This window comes from Heloderma suspectum, chromosome 16, assembly GCF_057233095.1.
Source record: "Heloderma suspectum isolate Gila_16-S chromosome 16, 16-S_ref, whole genome shotgun sequence".
NCBI classification, from domain to species: Eukaryota; Metazoa; Chordata; class Lepidosauria; order Squamata; family Helodermatidae; genus Heloderma; species Heloderma suspectum.
In genome coordinates, this window is record NC_139473.1 from 17,746,315 (window position 1) to 17,768,254 (window position 21,940).

The 21,940-nt window shown below is 46.0% G+C and overlaps 1 protein-coding gene across 2 annotated transcripts; it reads left to right on the forward strand.

The window, feature by feature from the left end:
• Positions 1 to 308: 308 nt before the first annotated feature.
• Positions 309 to 9,874, forward strand: IFT22 (intraflagellar transport 22). Of its 2 annotated transcripts, XM_084822953.1 has the most exons (5): positions 309 to 361; positions 4,592 to 4,671; positions 6,608 to 6,697; positions 9,267 to 9,469; positions 9,567 to 9,874. In XM_084822953.1, exons 1-5 carry the CDS (start codon positions 323 to 325, stop codon positions 9,713 to 9,715), a joined length of 561 nt encoding a protein of 186 aa, XP_084679079.1. In that variant the 5' UTR covers positions 309 to 322; the 3' UTR covers positions 9,716 to 9,874. The 2 variants fall into 2 exon arrangements, with proteins under 2 accessions (XP_084679079.1, XP_084679078.1); XM_084822952.1 differs by having other exon boundaries at positions 9,267 to 9,874.
• The last annotated feature ends 12,066 nt before the right edge of the window (positions 9,875 to 21,940 follow it).

The window sequence follows — 21,940 nt, forward strand, 5'->3', positions numbered from 1 at the left end:
TGGGAGTTGTAGTCCAACGCCATCTTGCGGGTGCAGAGGTTCCTCACGCCCTGAGCTGCGTGAAAAGCGAGCAATTCAACTGGGAAGGTTCCCCAAGGGAAGCTGCACCTGTTGGATTTGCGCCTGGGATGAGAGACTCCATCAGCCCGGCCGCTCTCCCGCGGGCGGACCGAGTTCTCCCCGCCCTTAGCAACCGTGCCTAGCAACGCCGCGTCGCTGGCTGGGCGGAGCCGCCAGCATCATCTCGCCCGCCCTTCCGGCCCTCTGATCGGCCTGGTTTCCTACGCGAGGCCGAGGCTGTGCGGCCTAGTCCGGAAGGGGGATGCTGAAAGTGAAGATCCTCTTCGTCGGCCCCAGCGAGGTGAGTGGGCCTTCTCGGAGGAAGCGGGGACCCCCGCCGTTTCATTTCCTGCCCCGCCGCCCTCCATCCTTTTCCCCCTCCGCATCTGACGGAGGGGACGTGTTTCGTGGGCTCCAGGCGCCATGGAAACCGCTCCCCGGACCAAGGCGCCTCACCGCCCGCGGATTAGGCCTCATTCTGCAGGCTAGGAGCAAGCGGCGCGAGGCGCTGGCCGTGGAGGTGGAGCCTCCATGTCCAGAGGCAGTGTACCCCCAGAGATAAGATGTGGAGGGGGCCAAAGATAACCTGGAGGGGGGGGGAAAAGGAAAGGTTCCTCCTGTGCAAGCACCGGGCCATTACTGACGCCTAGAGGGACGCTGCCCGCGCCGGCGTTTTCATGGCAGACTGCGGCGGGGCGGTTTGCCATTATGCTTGGAGCAGGAGAGCTCCAAGACAGCTGCATGAGAACGTGAGGAGAGCCGTGCTGGATCAGACCAAGGATGCTCATCTAGTCCAGCGCCCTGTTCGCGCAGCGGCCAACCAGCCGAAGCCACAGGCAGGGGATGAGCGCAACAGCACCCTCCCGCCCATGTTCCCCAGCGACTGGTGCACATAGGCTCACCGCCTCTGGTGCTGGAGGTAGCACAGAGCCATATGGACTAGTAGCCCTCGGTAGCCTTCTCCTCCAGGAATTTGTGTAACCCCCTTTTAAAGCCATCCAAAGCGGTGGCCATCGCTACAACTTCTGGTAGAGAATTCCATGGTTTGACTCTGCGCGGCGCGAAGACGTCCTTCCTTTGATCTGTCCCGAATCTCCCACCCATCAGCTTAGAATCATAGAAGCATAGAATAGTAGGGTTGGAAGGGGCCTACAAGACGATCGAGTCCAACCCCCTGCTCAATGCAGGAATCCAAGTCACAGCATCCCTGACAGATGGCTGTCCAGCCTTGTCTTGAACACCTCCAGTGTGGGAGAGCCACCGCCTCCCTAGGGAATTGGCTCCATTGTCGTATTGCTCTAACAGTCAGGAAGTTTTTCCTGATGTGCAGCCGGAACCTGGCTTCCTGTAACTGGAGCCCATTATTCCGTGTCCTGCAGTCTGGGATGATCAAGAAGAGATCCTGGCCTTCCTCTCTGGGACAACCTTTCCAGCACTTGAAGAGCGCTATCATGTCTCCCCTCAGTCTTCTCTTCTCAGGGCTAAACATGCCCAGTTCTTTCAGTCTCTCCTCACAGGGCTTTGTTTCCAGTCCCCTGATCATCTTTGTTGCCCTCCTCTGAACCCTCTCCAGCTTGTCTGCATCCTTCTTCAAGTGTGGTGCCCAGAACTGGACACAGTACTCCAGATGAGGCCTAACCAGTGCTGAATAGAGGGGAACTAGTACTTCCCGGGATTTGGAAGCTATGCTTCTATTAATGCAGTCCAAAACAGCATTTGCCTTTTTTTTGCAGCCACATCACATTGTTGGCTCATATTCAGCTTGTGATCGACAACAATTCCAAGATCTTTCTCGTTTATAGTATCGTTGAGCCACGTATCCCCCATCTTGTAACTGTGCATTTGGTTTCTTTTTCCTAGGTGCAGAACTTGGCATTTATCCCTATTCGATGTCATTCTGTTGTTTTCTGCCCAGCACTCCAGTCTATCCAGTTCACTTTGAATTCTGTTTTTGTCTTCCAGGGTATTAGCTATCCCGCCCAATTTTGTGTCATCTGCAAATTTGATCAGCATTCCCTGCACCTCCTCCTCCAAGTCATTCATAAAAATGTGGAAGAGCACTGGGCCCCGGACTGAGCCCTGCGGTACTCCGCTCATTACCTCTCCCCAGTTTGAGACGGTCCCATTGATAAGCACTCTTTGAGTCCGATTCTGTAGCCAACTGTGGATCCACCGGATCGTTGTTTCGTCTAGCCCATTTTGAGCTAGTTTGCTCATCAGGATATCATCAGCTTCATGGGGTGATCCTTGGGTTCTAGTATTACGCGAGAGGGAGAAAAAGGTCTCCCTATCCACATTCTCTACACCAGGCATCATTTTGTGCACCTCTCTCATGTCTCCCCTGACCCTCTTTTTTCCAAGCTAAACCATCCCAGCTGTTGTAACCTTCCCTCATAGGTGAGTGGCTCCAGTCCTCTGATCATTTTAGTTGCCCTCCTCAGTACTTTTTCCAAATCTACACATCTGCACTTTTTCCAGATCCCTCCAACCTGATGATGATGATGATATTATCCATTCAGTCGTGTTTGACTTTTGGTGATTCTATGGATCATCTCTCTCCACGTATCCTGATATTGTACTATTTCTTTGAGCTGTTCCATGCTCTGGTTGGTATCAGTTTTGATGGTATCTAGCCATCTTGTTCTTAGGCGGCCAGGTTTCCTTTTGCTGCTAACCAATCCGAGCATAATTGCTTTTTCTAGTGAGTTCCTCTGCATAACATGGCCAAACCTGGGTGCCTCCAAATATTCTAAACCCCTGGGAGAAAGGGCAGTAGGATATATGTGTGATGAAACCCCATGGTTTGCCTTAAAGCAGGGGTGGGGCACCTGTGGCCTTCCAAATGTCGTTGGACTCCAACTCCCATCATCCTGGGCCAGTGGCCATGTTGGCTGGGGCTGATAGAAGTGGGAGTCCACCAACATCTGGATCACCACAGGTTCTCCACCCCTGCCCTAAAGCCTTGATTGATGCAAAACCAATGGCTGGATTCACACAACATGATAACCGTTGTCGTTTTGCTGTGGGTTATCGTGTTGTCTGAACCCAGTGTGTTTTCTGCAGGGTGGCTTATTTTTCCCAAACAAGCCACCTTGAGAACCTTGGTTTGTTGTTGGGTGAACTGCAGGATGTTCATGGTTAACAAGCCATGGTTTGTTAGCGTGGCTGGGTTCAGACAACACGATAACGCATGGTTCAGTGACACCCCACACTCAGCCCATACTCAGCCAACTAAGGGCATCTCTGCACCAGCCTAAAGTTCTGCATTTAAAAAGGGGCTTTCTGCTTCTGTTTTAAATGCAGGATCACAACGGACTCCCTTTGCGTGCGCTTCCTTCCCCCCCCCCGTCCCCTCCCCCCCCCCCCCCGTTCTCCCCCATAGCTGAGCCTTCCATTATCTTTCATTGGTCCAGCTCCTCTCCTTGCAGCTTTTCCTCTTTTCATTGAGGAAACTGAAGCTGAACACAATGGGGTAATTCGATAGCTCATTAAAAATGGAACAAAGGGCATTTAGTGCAGGAGACTCCTGGGATGATCACTGCATCATGTAAAGAGCCCACAAACTTCTGTGAAGGAGCTATCTCAATCACAGGGTAAAAGCCCAGTGTGAAGGAGCCCTGAGTGTGGGTTATCATGTTGTGTGAACCCAGTCAGTGTAAAAATACTTCTTTCAGCCAGCCCCAGTCCTGTACCCTTTAGCACTACATAATGTTTCAGCAGTGGGAGGCATGTTCTCTGCAAGCCCAAACCAGCACTACAAGGTACCTGTTCCAGGCCGGCCGGAGCATCCCTGAATAGGAGTACTCTTGCTTGTGGCTGGAGAATCCACTGCAACATTTTGTTGGAGATCCCCGCTTGTGCTTATTTTTATTTATTTATTTATTATTAAATTTATTAATCGCCCATCTGGCTGGTCACCCAGCCACTCTGGGCGATGTACAACATACAATAAAAACAGTTTAAAACAATAAAATTCTACAATAAAAACATTTTCTAAAATACCCTAACCCACCCCAAATGCCTGCCTGAACAACAACGTTTTTAATGCTCGACGGAAGCTCATTAAAGAGGGGGCATGACGGAGTTCCCTAGGGAGGGAGTTCCACAGAGTGGGGGCCACCACAGAAAAGGCCCTCTCCCTCGTCCCCACCAGCCTAGCTGTCCTGGCTGATGGGACAGAGAGAAGGCCATCCGAGGCTGATATTGTTAAGCGGCCTGTCTGGTGCTGCTGGAGGCGCTCCTTAAGATAGGCTGGGCTGCAACCATATAGGGTTTCAAAGGTCAAAACCAACACCTTGAATTTGGCCCGGAAAACAACTGGTAACCAGTGCAACTCCTTCAGCACTGGAGTGATGTGATCTCGCCGGCGGCTGCCTTTAATCAGGCGAGCCGCCGCGTTCTGTACCAGCTGCAGTTTCCGAACCGTCTTCAAGGGTAACCCCACGTACAGCGCATTACAGTAGTCTAAACGAGAGGAGACCAGGGCATGTTTATTAATGCTAAATCTGACTAATGTGCTGATTTATGACAGGCTGGAAAATCTGTTTTGGCAAATTTCTTGTCGGAGAGCACTGAAAGCATCAGCAGCTACATTCCAACACATGGAGTAAGGTGAGTTTCAAGCAGGTGGATTGGAAGTGCGCTACCGTCGCGCCTGACCAAGGCACTGATCTCTTCTAATACAGCATGGCTGCAAAATCCAAAATCTTTCCTAGAAATCAACTGCTGAGTTTTCTCTCCGTATAAAGCCACTTGGACTTTATTGATTCACCGTGGTACTTCTTTAAGAAATGAAATGTTAACATTTAATACACATACAGCCCAGTACACATAGATTACTAGGAAAGTCTTAAAATGGGACATGATTACCCAACATTGTAAATAAGCCCCCAAAAGTTACTAGCTTGCAAGAAAACTTAGTAACCTGCAGGGAGCCAGCAGAAGAGGGATGGAGAGCTGAATGTTTATCCTAGGCAAAGAGGTAGGTGTGTGTGTGTGTGTGTGTGTCTCCTAGCAACTGCTTGGTTTCTATGCTGGGCTCAGAGAAGGAATGGAGTGTGCGATCCTTTCTCCACCAGCCTGTTCACTCACCTCTGTAGAATTCCTGGTCACCCATGGTGACCAGGCTAGTATCAATCAATCAATCAATCAATCAATCTTTTATTATTTCAACCAATGGTTACAACAAGCATACAAAAAACACAGATGAGTAAAAATCAGATAAAACTTATGTTACACGTTTTTAATCAATTTGCAAAGTCAAAATATTTACTCTATAGCTTTGGGCTGCAAGGGCAAAACTGGCCACTGCCAGGAGAATTGTCTTATTGTGACATGTAAACAAAAAAAATTATTCTTTCTGAGTCGGACCAGATGGACTTTTTCTCAAAACGTGCATCTAAATACTTAGAACGAATTTGGCAAAAGATAGAACAATAGAATAGGTCCTCCACTTTGCCACTATGACAAGGGCAAAGTCTGGTGGCATATGGTGTTTTCTTAAAACGCCCTTCCAAAACTGCCGTTTTCATCTGCTGCAGCCTTAGTCATGTTAGAGCTAATCTGAGATGAGGATTAGAAATAAGAATCAAATACCTGTCACATTCAAAATTATTCTTGGTCTTAGCAAACTATGGTGCTATGTTCCTGCAAACTGTAGAAAGATCCAATTGGATAGAAACACTGTAAACCCTCTCCTTAAAAACTCATTTACTGTGGGCTGTATTTAAGGTAGTGAAATATTGGGTAGAGAAACCATAATAATGAATTTGGGAATTTAGGGCACGATCGTATACATGTTTAGACAGAGAAAAGGCCTGCAATTTCCAGCATTCCCCAGTCAGCAAGGCTGACTGGGGAATGCTGGGAGTTGTAGGCCTTTTCTCTGACTAAACATGCATAGGATTGTGCCCTTAATCTCTGAAACCAAGATACTGTATTTGATGGATTACCTCTCAGTTGCTCTAAAAAACACAATTTGAGTAATCTGGTTGGAGAAGAGAAAAAAAATTGAGCCAATGATTAAAGGTCCTAATAATATTAGTTTTAACTGGCATTACACCAGTTTCTGAGTGTAGAAATGAAGGAGGACTACTCCTTGATACACCAAAAATAGTCTTTAACAGTTTGTTTTGAAACAATGCCATGTTGTATGGGATTTTTAAACTCCATAGCTCTCCTGCATATGCATACTGAGAGACTAGTTTTGATTTCAGCATGGTTAGAATTGGATAGATTTGATAACCACCCTTTGTGCGCCAGAACATCAGTAGTCCATTAAATTGCTGGTATATAATTTCAGAGACTTAAAATGGGCGCCCTAGCCTCCTGAGTGACCAGGGTAGTAGTTAAATACAAGGGTGGGATTACCTCTTTACTTTGAAACATGGGTCAAGAAGTGTCCCTGCCTCATAACAGTGGCTAAGCAACTAAGAACAGACATCTGAAAATGGGACCAGCCCCATGTGGATGGGAGCTGCTTCCTTCAACAGTGCTCACCGAATGCCAGCTTTCTTTACTCATATAAATATATATTTTTAAATTTCAGGATCCTAGAATATGAGAAGCCGCTTATCAGTGGAAACAGCAAAGGAGCAGGGTGTCGGTTTGAACTTTGGGACTGTGGAGGTGATCAAAGGTAAGTGGGCCTCTCACATGCCTGGCGAACTCTCTGAACATGATTTCTCTGAATTCAGACACCACTCCCAGCCGTAGTTAAGGAAGCTTAGCTGTCGTTTGGCTTGATGTCTGAATTGACAAACCACGGCTTGCAATCAGCTGGCAAAGCAGACTCGAAAATGATGGTTCGAAGGTGGCGTTGCACGCCACGGTTTGGCGTGATGTCTGAATCGGAAAACCGGAGTTACAACCATTACTCAGGGAGGCGGGAGGCACTTACAAAGCTGAGAAGACTCCCTCTCTCATAATCCTAGAACCCAGTAGGGTCATCCCATGAAGGTGAATGGTGGGAGATACAGGACAGATAAAAGGAAGGGCTTCTTCACACAGCACATAGTTAATGTATAGAATTCACTACCACAAGATGGAGTGAATGCTGCTAACTTGGATGGCTTTCAAAGGGAATTAGACAAATTCATGGAGGAGAAGGCTATCAACGGTTACTAGTCAGGATGGTTACATGCCACCTCTGGTATCAGAGGCAGTATGCTGGGGAACTCCAGTGGGAGAGTGCTGTGGCACTCATGCCCTGCTTATGAGCGTCCCATGGACATCTGGCTGGCCACTATGCAAACAGAATGCAGAACTAGTTAGGCCTTGGTCTGATCCAGTGGCAAGGCTCTTCTTATGTTCTTAAGGCAAGGTGCCCTAAATGACGATACGCTGGTCATACATCGGAAGATAAAACTATGGTTTGGCTTCTCCACCACAGTTAGCACAAGCCATGGTTTGGTGTGATGCATTGAACCTTGGCTGGGTTCACACAACACGCTAACCCACCATGGGTGTTGTCTGAACGCAGCGCATTTTCCACAGGGTGGTTTGCTAACCATGCAGCGTGGTTTATTTTTCTCAAACAAGCCACCTTGAGAACCAATGTTTTTTTGTTGGGTCGCTCAGGGTGGTTAACAAGCCACACTGCGTGGCTAATGAGCAACCCTGAGGAAAACACGCTGCGTTCAGACAACACGATAACCCACTGTTCAACAACAACCCACGCTGGGTGGGTTAGCCAGTTATGTGCCAAAGCATCTGATGACTATGGAATTTGGCCCTCCAACCAATGTGAGTCTCGTACCTCTGGGTTAGTTGATCCAGTGGACTTCTTAAAACCCTACTTATAATTCAATTCCTTGGGTTGACTGGAACCATTTTCTGTGACCTATGCTACAGTCCAGATTGTGCCATTGATCTGTTGGGGGTGGGAGGGAGGTGGGTCATGGCAAGATGTGTCAAGCCGGTTAGAGCAGATGAGTACCCAAATCTGATTTTCCAATTTTTAACATTTGCTTTGGGCAACGCCAGGGGTCTTTGCCATCCCAGCTGGCAGGAATCAGTGAAAGGGAGAGGCTTCTCACCTTTCCCTGTAGACCTTGAGACCACTGCATGCTTGGCATCAGGGAAGGGGTTAATTGGGCCTGCTCCAGTGGGACTGCCCCCCTCACAGGGCTAACTGACATCAGTGGCTCTGTCAGAACAAAGATGGAGCGGGGGAGACAAGAACTGGCCAAGGGAACATCAGGGCCTGCTCCAGTTGGACTGTCCACTGCACCCCCCCCTCCCCCCAGGAGGCAAGAGAATAAGCATGGACATTCTACCAGCCTGCTAAAAAGTGTGCTTAAGTTTTTCCTCTTCCCTCCCCATTCCTTTTTCCATTATGTATTGTGTCTTTTTGAGATTGTAAGCCTGCTCCGGGAGCCTTTTTTGGCTGAGGAGTGGGGGGAAAACACTTTAAATAAATAATTGGGAATTGGGATCCCAGGTAGAGGAGCCATGCAGCAATTTCAGCTGAGGAACTTCGCTCTGGACGAGCCTGGTGTCCTAAAGATAGTTCCGTGGTTTCCTGGCTTTTGTGTAGGCTTCCCCCTGCCCCCCCCCTTCTAAAAAGTCGAAATGCCTCTCCAAAGGCTGAGTTACTGGCAGAAAGGGCTTTAAGCTAAAATGGGCTGGCGTTTTTGGCCCCACCCGCTTTTCCTTTGGCCACTCAGCCACCACTGGAATGTGGCCCCTGAGAGCTTCTCCAAAATGCCATTTGGCTCTCAGACGGAAAGAGGTCCTGCAGCCTGGGATACAGTCAGCCACACGTGAGCTCGTCCCCTCATAAGAACAGCCCTGCTGGATCACACCAAAGGCCTATGTAGTCCAGCATTCTATTCATACAGTGGACAACTGTCTGCCTGCCGGAAACACACAAGTATCTGGGTGACCAGCCAGATGGGCGATTAATAAATTTAATAATAAATAAATTTAATAATAAATAAATAAGTAAGATGTGAACGTACAGGCCCAGCATTCCCTACATGCCTAGATTTTTTTTTCTCCTAAGAATAAAATTCCAGGCAAGGCAGAATGGGTAGCTCCGGCGACATTGCAGAAAAGCCAGATGTCCACCTGCTGGAGTTTGGCATCAACCACATGTGGTGTGCACGTGATCTGCTTCGCACAACATCTGCGCGCTGGTTGCAGAATCGCGGACTGTAACAGCATCGGATGCTCCCAGGCACGCTGTTTCTCTGTTGTGCATCCAGATTCGAGTCCTGCTGGCCAGCTCTGATGAAAGATTCCCACGGGGTTGTTATAGTCTTCAGCCCAGACCTGCCCAGTCACGTGAAGGAGATTGAGATGTGGCACTCCTGCTTTGTCCAACAGCAGCAGTTGCTTGAGAGCCAGTGTCTCCTCATCGCTCATCACAAGCCAGGCACTGCAGGAGATACCGAGAGTCTCAATTTGCGTAAGGCTGTCGATCTTACATTCCAGCTCTTGCCTAGAAGTATAGTTGACATTTGCCTAAGCACAGTTTTTAATGGTTTCCCTCTTAAACTTCAAAGCTTCACCGTTGAACAGGCTTCAGCTGATCCACTCCAGCCTCGAAGAAGATCCTGAGGATGTCCGGATGGAATTTGTGAAGTACCTCAAGAGCATTGCTAACTTGGTGAATGAAAACCGAGACAGAGAGGAGATGTTACTTATTACTTAAAAGGAGGAGAAATGTTGCCGTAGAGAAAACAGCAACTAAATAACCATGACAAAACAAAAGCACCCCGTGCTGTCTTTTTTCTCCCCTTCGCTAAACACCAGATTGAATTATTAGGCAAACTAAGTGTAATTATTAAATTGCATTAATAAGTCACTAATATATCTTTAAAAGTTTCAGACTGAACCAGTTTGAGGCTTTACAGTTAAACTGTATGAATAAGTCACAGTTGTATTAAAGTATTAGACAAATATACTAGACTCATTACATTAAAGGGTGAACACCAGATTAACAGTCAACGCCTTCTGCACTCTGGTGCAGCTTGTACTGCACAAAGTGAAGGCGACAGGGAAGTGATACTAGCCTGTGATAGTGCCACGCAATATTTAAGGCTCTCTAACGGCTGCCATTGACGTCCCCTTTGCCTTCACCCCACACACTTGTTCCAGTGGCATTGGAGTGCAGAAGGAGTTTTAATTGGGAGGCGTTTTGAGCTGTCTTTCTTTTGGCAGAGAGCCCCCTTCGCTGTTGCTGTTGTTAGACAATTGGTAGTCAGAAACCCTTGCTGATAGACTGCAAAGCCCCCAGAGATCTACAGGTAGATCCCATTTGCCCAGCGCACCGCTGATCTAGATCACTGGTCTTCAGTACAATAAAGTTCAAGAATGGCTGGATCGAAAGGGAAGGGGAGACAGGTCAGGGAAACTTGTAGGCATGGCCTCAGTGACACCTCTGCGATAGCTCCTCTCTCCAGCAGCATTTCTGTCTGGGTTCATCAAGGCGGCAATCAACCAGGGAGAACTGTGTCACCAGATTTTGGATGGGAGAGGCTGTTCTATAGACAGCTACTTGGAGCCAGAGGCTCTTATCCACAGGCAGATAAGAGCTTTCCCATTCTCTGCAGTGTCGTGTATCCAGTGAGTACAAACAGCATAGCTGTCCACAACGTTTATTACAGGGGTAGGGAACCTTTTTTCAGTCCAAGAGCCGAATTCTAATCTTGGAGGTCACATTCCATCTATGGGTGGGGCCAACAGGTGATTCTCGCCGATTTTGCGCCTACTCAGAAGTAAGCAGGACAAGCCTCTGTATGTCTACTCAGAAGTAAGCGGGCCTGGATCCCTCAGCAGCACTTTCAAACAGCATCTCAGCTACTGAATTTCTGCATGCCTACCCAGAAGTAAGCTTGAGCAGCATGTCTACTCTCAAGTAAGCAGGACAGGCCTCTGGATGTCTACTCAGAAGTAAGGGAGGGGTAAACAGGGACAATATGCGGTTGTTTCATTTGCACATGCTTATTTTTATTTATTCATTTCAAACATTTCTATCCCGCCCTATCTCATTAGGATTTTAGGGTGGTGTACAGATAAAATCAACGTAGACACTATAAAACAATAAATAATTTAATCAGCTGAAAACATATTAAACCATTAAGGAAGCTAATACCAATTTAAAATCTAAAACAATAAAACCATTAAAACAGTGTGCTACTTTAGGGAATGCATTTAGCCCTCAAAGGCTTTGACAAAAAGCCATGTTTTAACTTGGCGCCGAAGTGAAACCAGTGTCTGCGCCAATCGGGCCTCCAAGGGGAGGGCATTCCAGCTATGGATTGGGCTCTAAATCCTGTTAATGCCTCAGAGCTGGCTGGGGGATTATGGGGGTTGTAGTCCCACACCTCTCAAGGGCACCAGGTTGGGGAAGGCTGCCTTAAAATTTAAGAAGAGCTTTACCTATCAGACTCCATCCAGTCAAGCGACTTATCTTCAACAGTGGTCAGCAAAATATTTATGGGAAAGCCACAAGTAAGGCATTTAGCACTCCAAGATACACTGCCTCAGGAAAAGGAGGTTCCATCTCTAATAAGAACAAAAGAGCTCTGCTGGATCAGACAGAGTCTCTCTAGGCCAGTATCCTGTTTCCAACATTGGCCAGCAAGATACCTTGGGGAAGCCTGCAAGGTGGGCATGTGGGGAACAGCCCTTCCTGACTGATAGACCTCTCTGCCATCATGAATTTGTCCAGTCCTCCTTTTAACAGGCAGGTCAATTTGTTTTTTATTGCGGTGCCATATTAGAACACCTCTCATAGACATGTACATCCCCTGTGTAAACTGAACAAGAACGTTGTTCCTGTACACAAATCATGCAAATGCTTCTTTTGCAACCTTGAACACGAACAGGAGCGCAACCCTGAAACTGTGCTCATGTTCAAAAGTGTGCACTTGTGCAAATGCGCTCCCCCCCAGTCCATACTTTCACGCTTTAGCTTATGGGAGGAAAGTACTCATCTGGGGTGCACCCTTTTAAAAATGTGCATTTTTCTAGATTTTTTTTTTAAAGATCATTGCATTTTGGAAAGTGAACAAGGTGAAATGAGCTTCAAGGAGGAATTCAGGGAACCTCAATGAGATCGAACATCACGTGTTTGATCAAATTTGCAGATGACACAAAAATTTGTGTGCAAATGTATCAAATTCACAGATGACACAAATTTGGGTGGGATAGCTAATACCCTGGAAGACAGAAACAAAATTCAAAGTGATCTTGATAGACTGGAGCGCTGGGCTGAAAACAACAGAATGAAATTTAATAGGGGTAAATGCCAAGTTCTGCACGTAGGGAAAAGAAACCAAATGCACAGTTACAAGATGGGGGATACGTGGCTCAACGATACTATAAACGAGAAGGAACTTGGAATTGTTGTAGATCGCAAGCTGTATATGAGCCAACAATGTGACGTGGCTGCAAAAATGGCAAATGCTATTTTGAGTTGCATTAATAGAAGTATAGCTTCCAAATCCCGGGAAGTAGTAGTTCCCCTCTACTCAGCACTGGTTAGGCCTCATCTGGAGTACTGTGTCCAGTTCTGGGCACCACAGTTTAAGAAGGATGCAGACAAACTGGAGGGGGTTCAGAGGAGGGTAACGAAGATGATCGGGGGACTGGAAACAAAGCCCTATGAGGAGAGACTGAAAGAACTGGGCATGTTTAGCCTTGAGAAGAGAAGACTGAGGGGAGATATGAAAGTGCTCTTCAAGTTCTTGAAAGGCTGTCACAGAGAGGAAGGCCAGGATCTCTTCTCGATCATCCCAGAGTGCAGGACACAGAATAATGGGCTCAGATTCCGGCTGAACATCAGGAAGAATGTCCTGACTGTTAGAGCAATATGGCCATGGAACCAACTACCTAGGGAGGTGGTGGGCTCTCCCACACTGGAGGCATTCAAGTCGAGGCTAGACAGCCATCTGTCAGGGATGCTCTGACTTGGATTCCTGCATTGAGCAGGGGTTAGACTTGAGAGTCTCATAGGCCCCTTCCAACCCTACTATCATTCTATGTTCGTCAGTCCCTAGTTTACGTCTCCAAACTGTTACCTTTCAAGGGAGATGAGGCCGGAATTATTCATCCACTAGCCCAGCATTCTGCAACCAGGCAGCCTCCAGATGTGTTGGACTACAACTCCCACCATCCCTAGCCAGTGCACTTGCAAAGGATTCTGAGAGATGTCGCCCAACACTTCTGTCAGGCAGCTGGCTGGGGAAGGCTGCTCTAGTAGGGTGCTTAAGAAACAAAACAACTTCTGATATGTTATTATCGTGTAGTTTAAATCCTCTCATGGATTCCTTTGGCTCTCAGACACACCACGGGGAGAAGGGCATGTTCAGACAGTCATTCTACCTTGTGTCGACTGTTGTAATGTTTTGCTCATTGTCTTGTCTCTCAGCTTAATCCTGTTGTCTGTGTTCTTCGTTCTTCTGCTCTTTTTAACTTTTCTTCCCACATTTAATCATGTTTCTCCTCTCTATGTTTCCCTTCACTGCCTTCCTTTACTATGTTTGCTATCAAGTATAAACTTCTCTCTAGCCTTACGTTGCTTGATGGTCTTGTCCCTTTTTATCCATCTTTGTTGCTTTCTCTCTCCCTTGGCCCCTTGGTTACCCTTGAAGATGGTTCGGAAGCTGCAGCTGGTACAGAACGCGGGGTGGGGTGGGGGGGCTAGCCTGAATAAAGGCAGCTGCCTGTGAGATCACATCACTCCAGTGCTGAAGGAGCTGCACTGGTTACCAGTTGTTTTCCGGGCTAAATTCAAGGTGTTATTTTTGACCTTTAAAACCCTATACAGTTCCGGCCCAGCCTAACTCAAGGAGTGCCTCCAGCAACACCAGACAGGCTGCTCAACAAGATCAGCCTCGGATGGCCTTCTGTCTGCCCATCAGCCAGGACAGCTAGGCTGGTGAGGACGAAGGAGAGGGCCTTCTCTGTGGTGGCCCCCACTCTGTGGAACTCCCTCCCTAGGGAACCCCGCCATGCCCCCTCTTTAGTGAGCTTTTGCCACGCACTAAAAATGTGGTTGTTCAGGCAGGCATTTGGGGGTGGTTAGGGTAATTTTAGAAAAATGTGATGTTTTTAATGTTGAATTTTATTGTTTTGAACTGTTTTAATGTTGTACATCGCCCAGAGTGGCTGGGTGACCGGCCAGATGGGCGATTAATAAATTTAAAATAAATAAATAAATAAATAGGTTCTTCAGAGCACTAACCTTCTTATGAAACCTCCACTCCCTTGGGCTATCTTGTCTTCTTGCTTGAGTGTTTCTTCTTTTGTGGCTGTTTAAGTGTGAAGCTCTCTCCCTTTAAATATTTGGCTGGCTTCTTTGTCTTACATGCAATGTTATGCACTCTACTCAGATGTAAGTCCCACTGAGTCCAGTGAGACATACTTCAAGGTGAGTGTGTTCAGGACTGCAGCCTCCATGATTAAAAACTCATTTCCTCCTGTTAAACAATTTGTCTCTTGTTTCTATCCTCCGTTTAGGTTAAGTAACTTAAGTAGGTTAAGTTCTTTACAACTTTCCTCCTTTCATTCTCCCTTTTTTTAAGATTGCTAGACTGTAGGCAGGGAATTGTGTTTTCAATTTTTTATTTATGACTTATTTGCTTATATATTGATTAGTCGCCTTGCAGCCCAGATAGGCCACCCTAGGTGACTTACAATTATTTTGGGACAGCTCCTAGCACATATTAGGTACTTTTAAAGTAGATAATACATGATGATAATCTTTGCAGTGTAGCTTAGCCTTTGCAGAACATTCTTCAGGGTCAGGTAAAGGGGTTTTGTTTTTTTGTTAGCACAATTCCAGGAAAAGACATAAAATGTGTATGCTTTTATAGCCATTCTCCAGTCTATTCTTCATTTTGAGGGGGGAGGGCTGAGAATCATAGAATAGTAGGGTTGGAAGGGGTCTATAAGACCATGGAGTCCAACCCCCAAAGAGAAATCCCTTTCCTTGTAACTTCAACAGAATGTAGCAGCGTCATTATACAATACCTCCAAGATATGTCAAGACCACACCCTCCATACCTTGCTTACCATCCTGTGATGAGACCCAGATGAAGCACTGACTTGAGTTTCGCAATAATTGTCTATTCTCCAAGGCATATGAAATACATCTAGATCTATATACCTGTTAATTGGAAACATGAAGACATATATATTTCTTTTCTCTCTCTGAACCTAATTTAGTGCATTATATAGCAAGGCTTAATTTTGACAATATGAGGCTAGAAATTCCAACATCAGAGTTTCCCTCACCTCACTTTTTTTTTTGGCCAGGCTTGATGACACATAAATAATTTATAACATTTTAAAGCACTACTGGACATTTGCTTGTAAGTGATTAACACTGCAAAAATAAAAGTCCTGTGTTTATGATAAAAACAATTCTATCTTTTGCAGCCACAATGTGATGTGGCTTCAAAAAAGGCAAATGCTATTTTGGGCTGCATTAATAGAAGTATAGCTTCCAAATCACCCAAGGACTGGGCATGTTTAGCCTTGAGAAGAGAAGACTGAGGGGAGATGGGATAGTGCTGTTCAAGTCCTTAAAAGGTTGTCCCAGAGAGGAAGGCCAGGATCTCTTCTCGATCATCCCAGAGTGCAGGACACGGAATCATGGGCTCAAGTTTCAGGAATCCAGATTCCGGCTGAACATCAGGAAAAACTTCCTGACTGTTAGAGCAGTACAGCAATGGAACCAATGACCTAGGGAGGTCAATGACCTAGGGAGGTAGTGGGCTCTCCCGCTCTGGTCTTGTAGGCCCCTTCCAACCCTACTATTCTATGACTCTACCTAGGGAGGTGGTGGGCTCTCCTACACTGGAGGCATTCAAGACGAGGCTGGACAGCCATCTGTCCGGGATACTCTGACTTGGATTCCTGCACTGAGCAGGGGGTTGGACTCGATGGTCTTGTAGGCCCCTTCTATCCCTGCTATTTTATTATTCTATGATTCGTTCTCTTGTCCTGAATACAATGGCCACGTTCGCATATCACAATAGGCCAGAATTCTAAAGAACGCCGGCTTACTGTGTACAAGCCAGTGCACTCACGGACACTGCTCTCACCTGGCTTCTCTTGCAAGCAGGAGCAGCTTAGCAAACCGCAGATCTTCTGTTCATGCCTTGTTTATTGTGATGTGCAAACCAGGAATTCCAGTTTGTCTCTCTCCAGAAGAGCCAGAGTCATAATCCATGGCTTGTTCTTGGCTTATGACTCTGGCTTGTCTGGGAGAGACAAGCCAGAGTACCCAGTTCCCACATCACAATAAACAAGCTATGGATGGAAGTTCTGCCTTTTGTTAAGTCGCTCCCACCTGCAGAAGGAGCCAAGCAGGAGCGATCAAGCAGTGTGCACTAGCTCACAGTAAACCAGAATTCTGGCTTAGTGTGATGTGCGAGTGCGGCTGATGTAGTTACCACCCCCATCACTGCGTAATTCTACATTTTATCCAGCAAAGAAACAAGGGTGTAATCCTATGCATGTTTAGACAGAGAAAAAGCCTACAACTCCCAACACTCCCCAGCCAGCCTTGCTAAAGGTCCCAGTTGGTTCCAGTACAGGCCAATAAAAGCTTAGTAACAGATTCGGCTCATGCGAACCAGCTGGTTTTGTTCCAGTTCACATGAGAAAATCTAAATTTAAGACACATTATCATTATCATTTGCACATCTGGGTAGAGCACGCTAGTAGGTCTAAAACTGTTAAACATTCTTGAATAGGGTCAGTGCCTCTCTACTATCACTTTACTAGTTCCATCTTGGAACCAGATTCTCCCCAATGATCGCTTGCTCAGTATCCCCCCATCCCCCAAATGCTGGTAGACATTCCACTTTAATCTCTTGAGGGCTTTGGCTATTGGGTGGTATAAAAATTAAAGAAATAAATAAAATTCTCTCAGCCTTAATCCCAGTGACCTATCACTCATTGGATACCTCCAAGACTGTTCTTATCTCTCCCTCCCCTGCAATAACCCTCTCTAAGAACTCCAAAAGTACTCTTCTAGAGCAGTGGTGAGCAGAAGGTAGATCTAGATCTACTGAAAGTTCTCTGGATGATTTGTAGTAGATCAGCGAGGATTTGAATCAATTGCTTAACAATTGCAACAAGACAATGACCTCCGCTTACCCTAAATTCTATTGCTGAAATGAAGAGAGCTTTGGAAGGCCTGTGAGCTCCTTTCAAAATAAGAACATAAGAACACAAGAAGAGCCATCTTAGATCAGACCAAGGGTCCATCTTATCCAGCAGTCTGTTCACACAGTGGCCAACCAGCTGTCAACCAGGAACTCACAAGCAGGACATGAGTGTAACAGCACCCTCCCGCCCATGTTCCTCAGCAGTCAGTGTACATAGGCATACTGCCTCTGATAAACGCCCCATGTTCAGAAGCAGTGTACCTTTTAATATGATTTCCAGAGGGTCGCCATGTTAGTCTACTGCAGCAAAATCAACAACAAATCTTGTGGCACCTTAAAGACTAATACATGTATTCTTGTGTATGCTTTTGGGGACTGTATCTCACTTTATCAAATACATAAGAACGTAAGAAGAGCCCTGCTGGGTTAGACCAAGGGTCCGTCTAGTCCAGCATTCTGTTCACACAGTGGCCAACCAGCTGCCCACAGGAAACCCACAAGTGGGACATGAGTGCAACAGCACCTTCCTGCCCATGTTCCCCAGCCACTGGTATATATATGTATACTACCCAATAACCAATTCCTGGGCTCGAATTATGCACTTTCAAATGTCTTTTGCACCAGGGTCCAGTTGGGAGGATTTCTGGGTACTGCTAAAATATGAAATCTGGCACCCCTGTTCTAGAACTCTTCTAGATGGTATAGTGAACCAGGTTTGGGTATAATATCATTCATATACACACACACACACACACATACATACATATATATATATATATATATATATATATATATATATGTTATAAAATATGAAAGATATTTTAAGCCCTTGAGAAGCAAAGGGCAATCTGGAGGGCACCAAATTGGTGAAGGGTGCCCAGAGAGAAAGAAGTTACAGATGTGCCTGTTTGGGATGTTTTTGTTTTGTTGTTATCATCATTAGAATTTCACTAGAGATGCCGGTGTCCTCAAAAAAAAGGGCTGAATGCATGCTTTGTCCATAATGAATTTCAGATTCTATCAATATTTTTGCTGCAAGAAAAAAAAAAGTTTAGCTTCGTGGCGTATCAGCCTTCGGCAAATGGGTCTCATGGGGGTATGAAAAGGAGCTTTCAGAATCTTAATATAGGCAGCTTTCAAATGAGATCATGAGTATATGTCTATTTCGACTTGTAGTAAATGCAAGCAGCAGTCTTATTTATTCATTGAAAATATTTCTAGGCAGCCTTTCAGGACAGGAGCCCTTCCAAGGCAGCGTACAATAATCAAATGCATATAATACAATTTATATAATAAAAAACAGATACCATAATAAAAACAGCAAGTGTTCCAAAAAAACCCAACAAATACCAGCATAAGACAGAACTTACAACACAATTGCAGCTACAACCCAGTCTGATAAAACATAATAAGGGGAAGGCCAGAGTAAACAAGTAAATCTTCAGGGCCTTTTTAAAAGTCTGCAGTGATGCGGCCTGGCAGACACCTGATGGCAACTTATTCTACAGGTGTGGGGCCACTGCAGAAAAGGCCCCCTCTCGTGTACTTGACCACCTAAATGCCCCTTCTCCCTAAATAATGAATAAAGCAGTACTTTACCCACTTTTTTTTACTGCCAGCATTTTTTTCATTTGTGGGGTCGGCGGGAGGGCTCATCTGCTTTCTATCTATTCAGAGCCATGCGTGCACATGGAACCTTTTAAGCAAGAGGAGAGAAATGACATAGTTTCCCAGTGGCTCTTGCAAACGCCTTCAACTGCATAAAATGTTGAGGAAGTGGGGAGAGAAAAAGTTATTATTGCAAGCATACTAGTTGTTCCAGGATGGAAACTGAATTTATTTGAATAAATCTGTTACTGGGAAGACCTGCTTAGAGGGTAGTTTAGAGGGTGTTTTGTTTTTTTTAAAAAGCTCATCCTTCATGAGAATTCTGAGGCTCACCTGTATTTCCCAAGCAACATGATATTAATCAGAAAGACCTGTTTTTGCTTAGCAATCTATATGCGTCGTTTTTTCTCCAGTGTGTGGTCCCACTGATTTCATTAGGACCATGTGCGTAGAGTTCACACAGCCTTTGGGTGTCTGTGGGGCACAGCCTCAAACCTGTAAATGACAGCACTGATTTATTCAAAGGTTTATTAAAAGACTGCAGTGAACAACCGCTCGGATGCTGCGGGAATTTGGAGTTACTCACAAGATAGAAAACTACCACAAAGGTCATATTTTGGCAAGCTGAATAGTCAGAAGTGTCAGATTAGGGTTGTCAGGTCAACATTCAGAAATCAGAGACCTTGAAGCTTTGATATGCTATCCTATATCTGCATCGGTTCTGAATTAATATACAATTGCATCCTTTGCAGAGACCTGGAAGAAAATCCCACCAATTTGAAGGAGAGGAAGCCACCAAATTTATGCATATTAGTGCCAGCGGCCAAGCATGAGAGAGAGGGGCTCAAAAGGAGAGACTTTACTGGTCTCAGAAGGCCAGGGAGTGCTTGCCTGCAAGCCCATTACCATGAGAGAAAACATGAGGCTAAAACTGTACATCATGTCTGAGGATATTTGTGCAAACCTTTTCCCCTGTGTCCTCTAATTAGGGAGAATGGGCATTTAGGTGGTCAAGTACACGACAGAGGGCCTTTTCTGCAGTGGCCCCACACCTCTAGAATAAGTTGCCATCAGGTGTCTGCCAGGCCCCATCACTGCAGACTTTTAAAAAGGCCCTGAAGATTTACTTGTTTACTCTGGCCTTCCCCTTATTATGTTTTATCAGACTGGGTTGTAGCTGCAATTGTGTTGTAAGTTCTGTCTTATGCTGGTATTTGTTGGGGTTTTTTTGGAACACTTGCTGTTTTTATTATGGTATCTGTTTTTTATTATATAAATTGTATTATATGCATTTGATTATTGTACGCTGCCTTGGAAGGGCTCCTGTCCTGAAAGGCTGCCTAGAAATATTTTCAATGAATAAATAAACAGCAGAAGGAGGACAGTCCTCTGTTTGAAGACATTCTCTATTTGAAGGGCCATCCAGTCCAAGTCTGGTTTGAAGATTACAAAAGGAGAGCAGAGGCTTGCAGTCGCTCATCAACAGTAAGCACCCAGATAGCAGACTGTGCAGGCACACAGGTCACTTGACCACAATCTTCCCCTCAAGGGTAAGACTTATTGTAAGATCATTAGAACACCAGAAGAGCCCGGCTGGATCAGACCAAGGGTCCATCTCATCCAGCATTCTGTCCACACAGAGGCCAACCAGATGCCCCAATGAGAAGCCCCCAAGCAGGACATGAGTGCAACAGCACCCTCCTGCCCATGTTCCCCAGGAGCTGGTATATACAATCAGGGCCAGAAATATTGGAACAAGGATAACTGTTTTGGCAGTTGGCCTCTGTACACCACCACATTGAAGTTGAAAGGAAACACAACCAGATGGGAGTGAAGTCGGGACTTTCAGCTGTAATTCAAGGGGCTTGACAAAAGTGGGGCACTAACCATTCGGGAAGGACAGCCAGTGGCATACACACCCCCCCCAAATCGTTGGTGGCTCATAAGTAATGGAACAAACCAACATCATTTCAAACTTAAGGATCGCCTTTAATACCTGGATGAAAATCCTTTGCAGTCAATGACTGCCTGAAGTCTGGAACCCATGGACATGACCAAATGCTGAGTTTCCTCCCTCGCGATGCTTTGCCAGGCCTTCACTGCAGCTGCCTTCAGCTGCTGCTTGTTTGTGGGTCTTTCTGCCTTCAGTCTTGTCTTCAGTAAGTGAAAAGCACGCTCTATTGGGTTGAGATCAGGTGACTGACTTGGCCACTGAAGAACATCCCACTTCTTTGCCTTGAGAAACTCTTGGGTAGCTTTTGCTGTACATTTTGGGTCATAATCCATCTGCAATATGAAGCAGCGTCCTATCAGTTTGGCAGCATTTGGCTGAATCTGAGCAGAAAGTATAGCCCTATACACTTCAGAATTCATCCTGCTGCTTTTATCAGCAGTCAGGTCATCAATAAACACCAGTGACCCGGTTCCATTGGCAGCCATACATGCCCATGCCATGACACTGCCTCCACCATGTTTGACAGATGATGTGGTATGCTTTGGATCATGAGCTGTTCCTTTCCTTCTCCATACTTTTCCCATCATTCTGGTACAAATTAATCTTGGTTTCATCAGTCCAAAGAATCATATTCCAGAACTGGGCAGGCTTTTTTAGGTGTTTGCTGGCAAAGGCTAATCTGGCCTGTCTGTTCTTGAGCGTTACCACCGGTTTGCACCTTGTTGTGAAGACTCTGTATTTACATTCATGAAGCCGTCTCTTGACTGTAGATGTTGACAATGACATGCCTACCTCCTCAAGAGTGTTCTTGACCCGGCTAGATGTTGTGAAAGGGTTCCTCTTCACCATGAGCAGCATTCTGCGGTCATCCGCTTTAGTTGTCTTCCATAGCCTTCCAGGCCTTTTGCTGTTGCTGAGCTTGCCAGTTAATTCCTTCTTTTTCAGGATGTTCCAAACTCTTGTGTTGGCCACTCCCACTGCTTTTGCTGTCTCTCTGATGGGTTTATTTTGTTTCCTCAGCCTAACGATGGCCTCCTTCACTCGCATGGACACCTCTTTGGACCTCATGTTGGGAGTTCCAGTGAACAGCTACCAAATGCAAATGTAACACTCAGAACCACCTCCAGGCCTTTTATCTGCTTGCTTGGTCATGGGGTACCCAGGAAACAGGCCACACCTGGCCATGCAG

Coding starts and splice junctions, on each gene's coding strand:
- IFT22 (XM_084822952.1), top strand. CDS start 323: ATGCTGAAAGTGAAGATCCTCTTCGTCGGCCCCAGCGAG. Junction 4,672..6,607: donor ATTCCAACACATGGAGTAAG/GTGAGTTTCAAG, acceptor TTTAAATTTCAG/GATCCTAGAATATGAGAAGC. Junction 6,698..9,266: donor GACTGTGGAGGTGATCAAAG/GTAAGTGGGCCT, acceptor TTGTGCATCCAG/ATTCGAGTCCTGCTGGCCAG.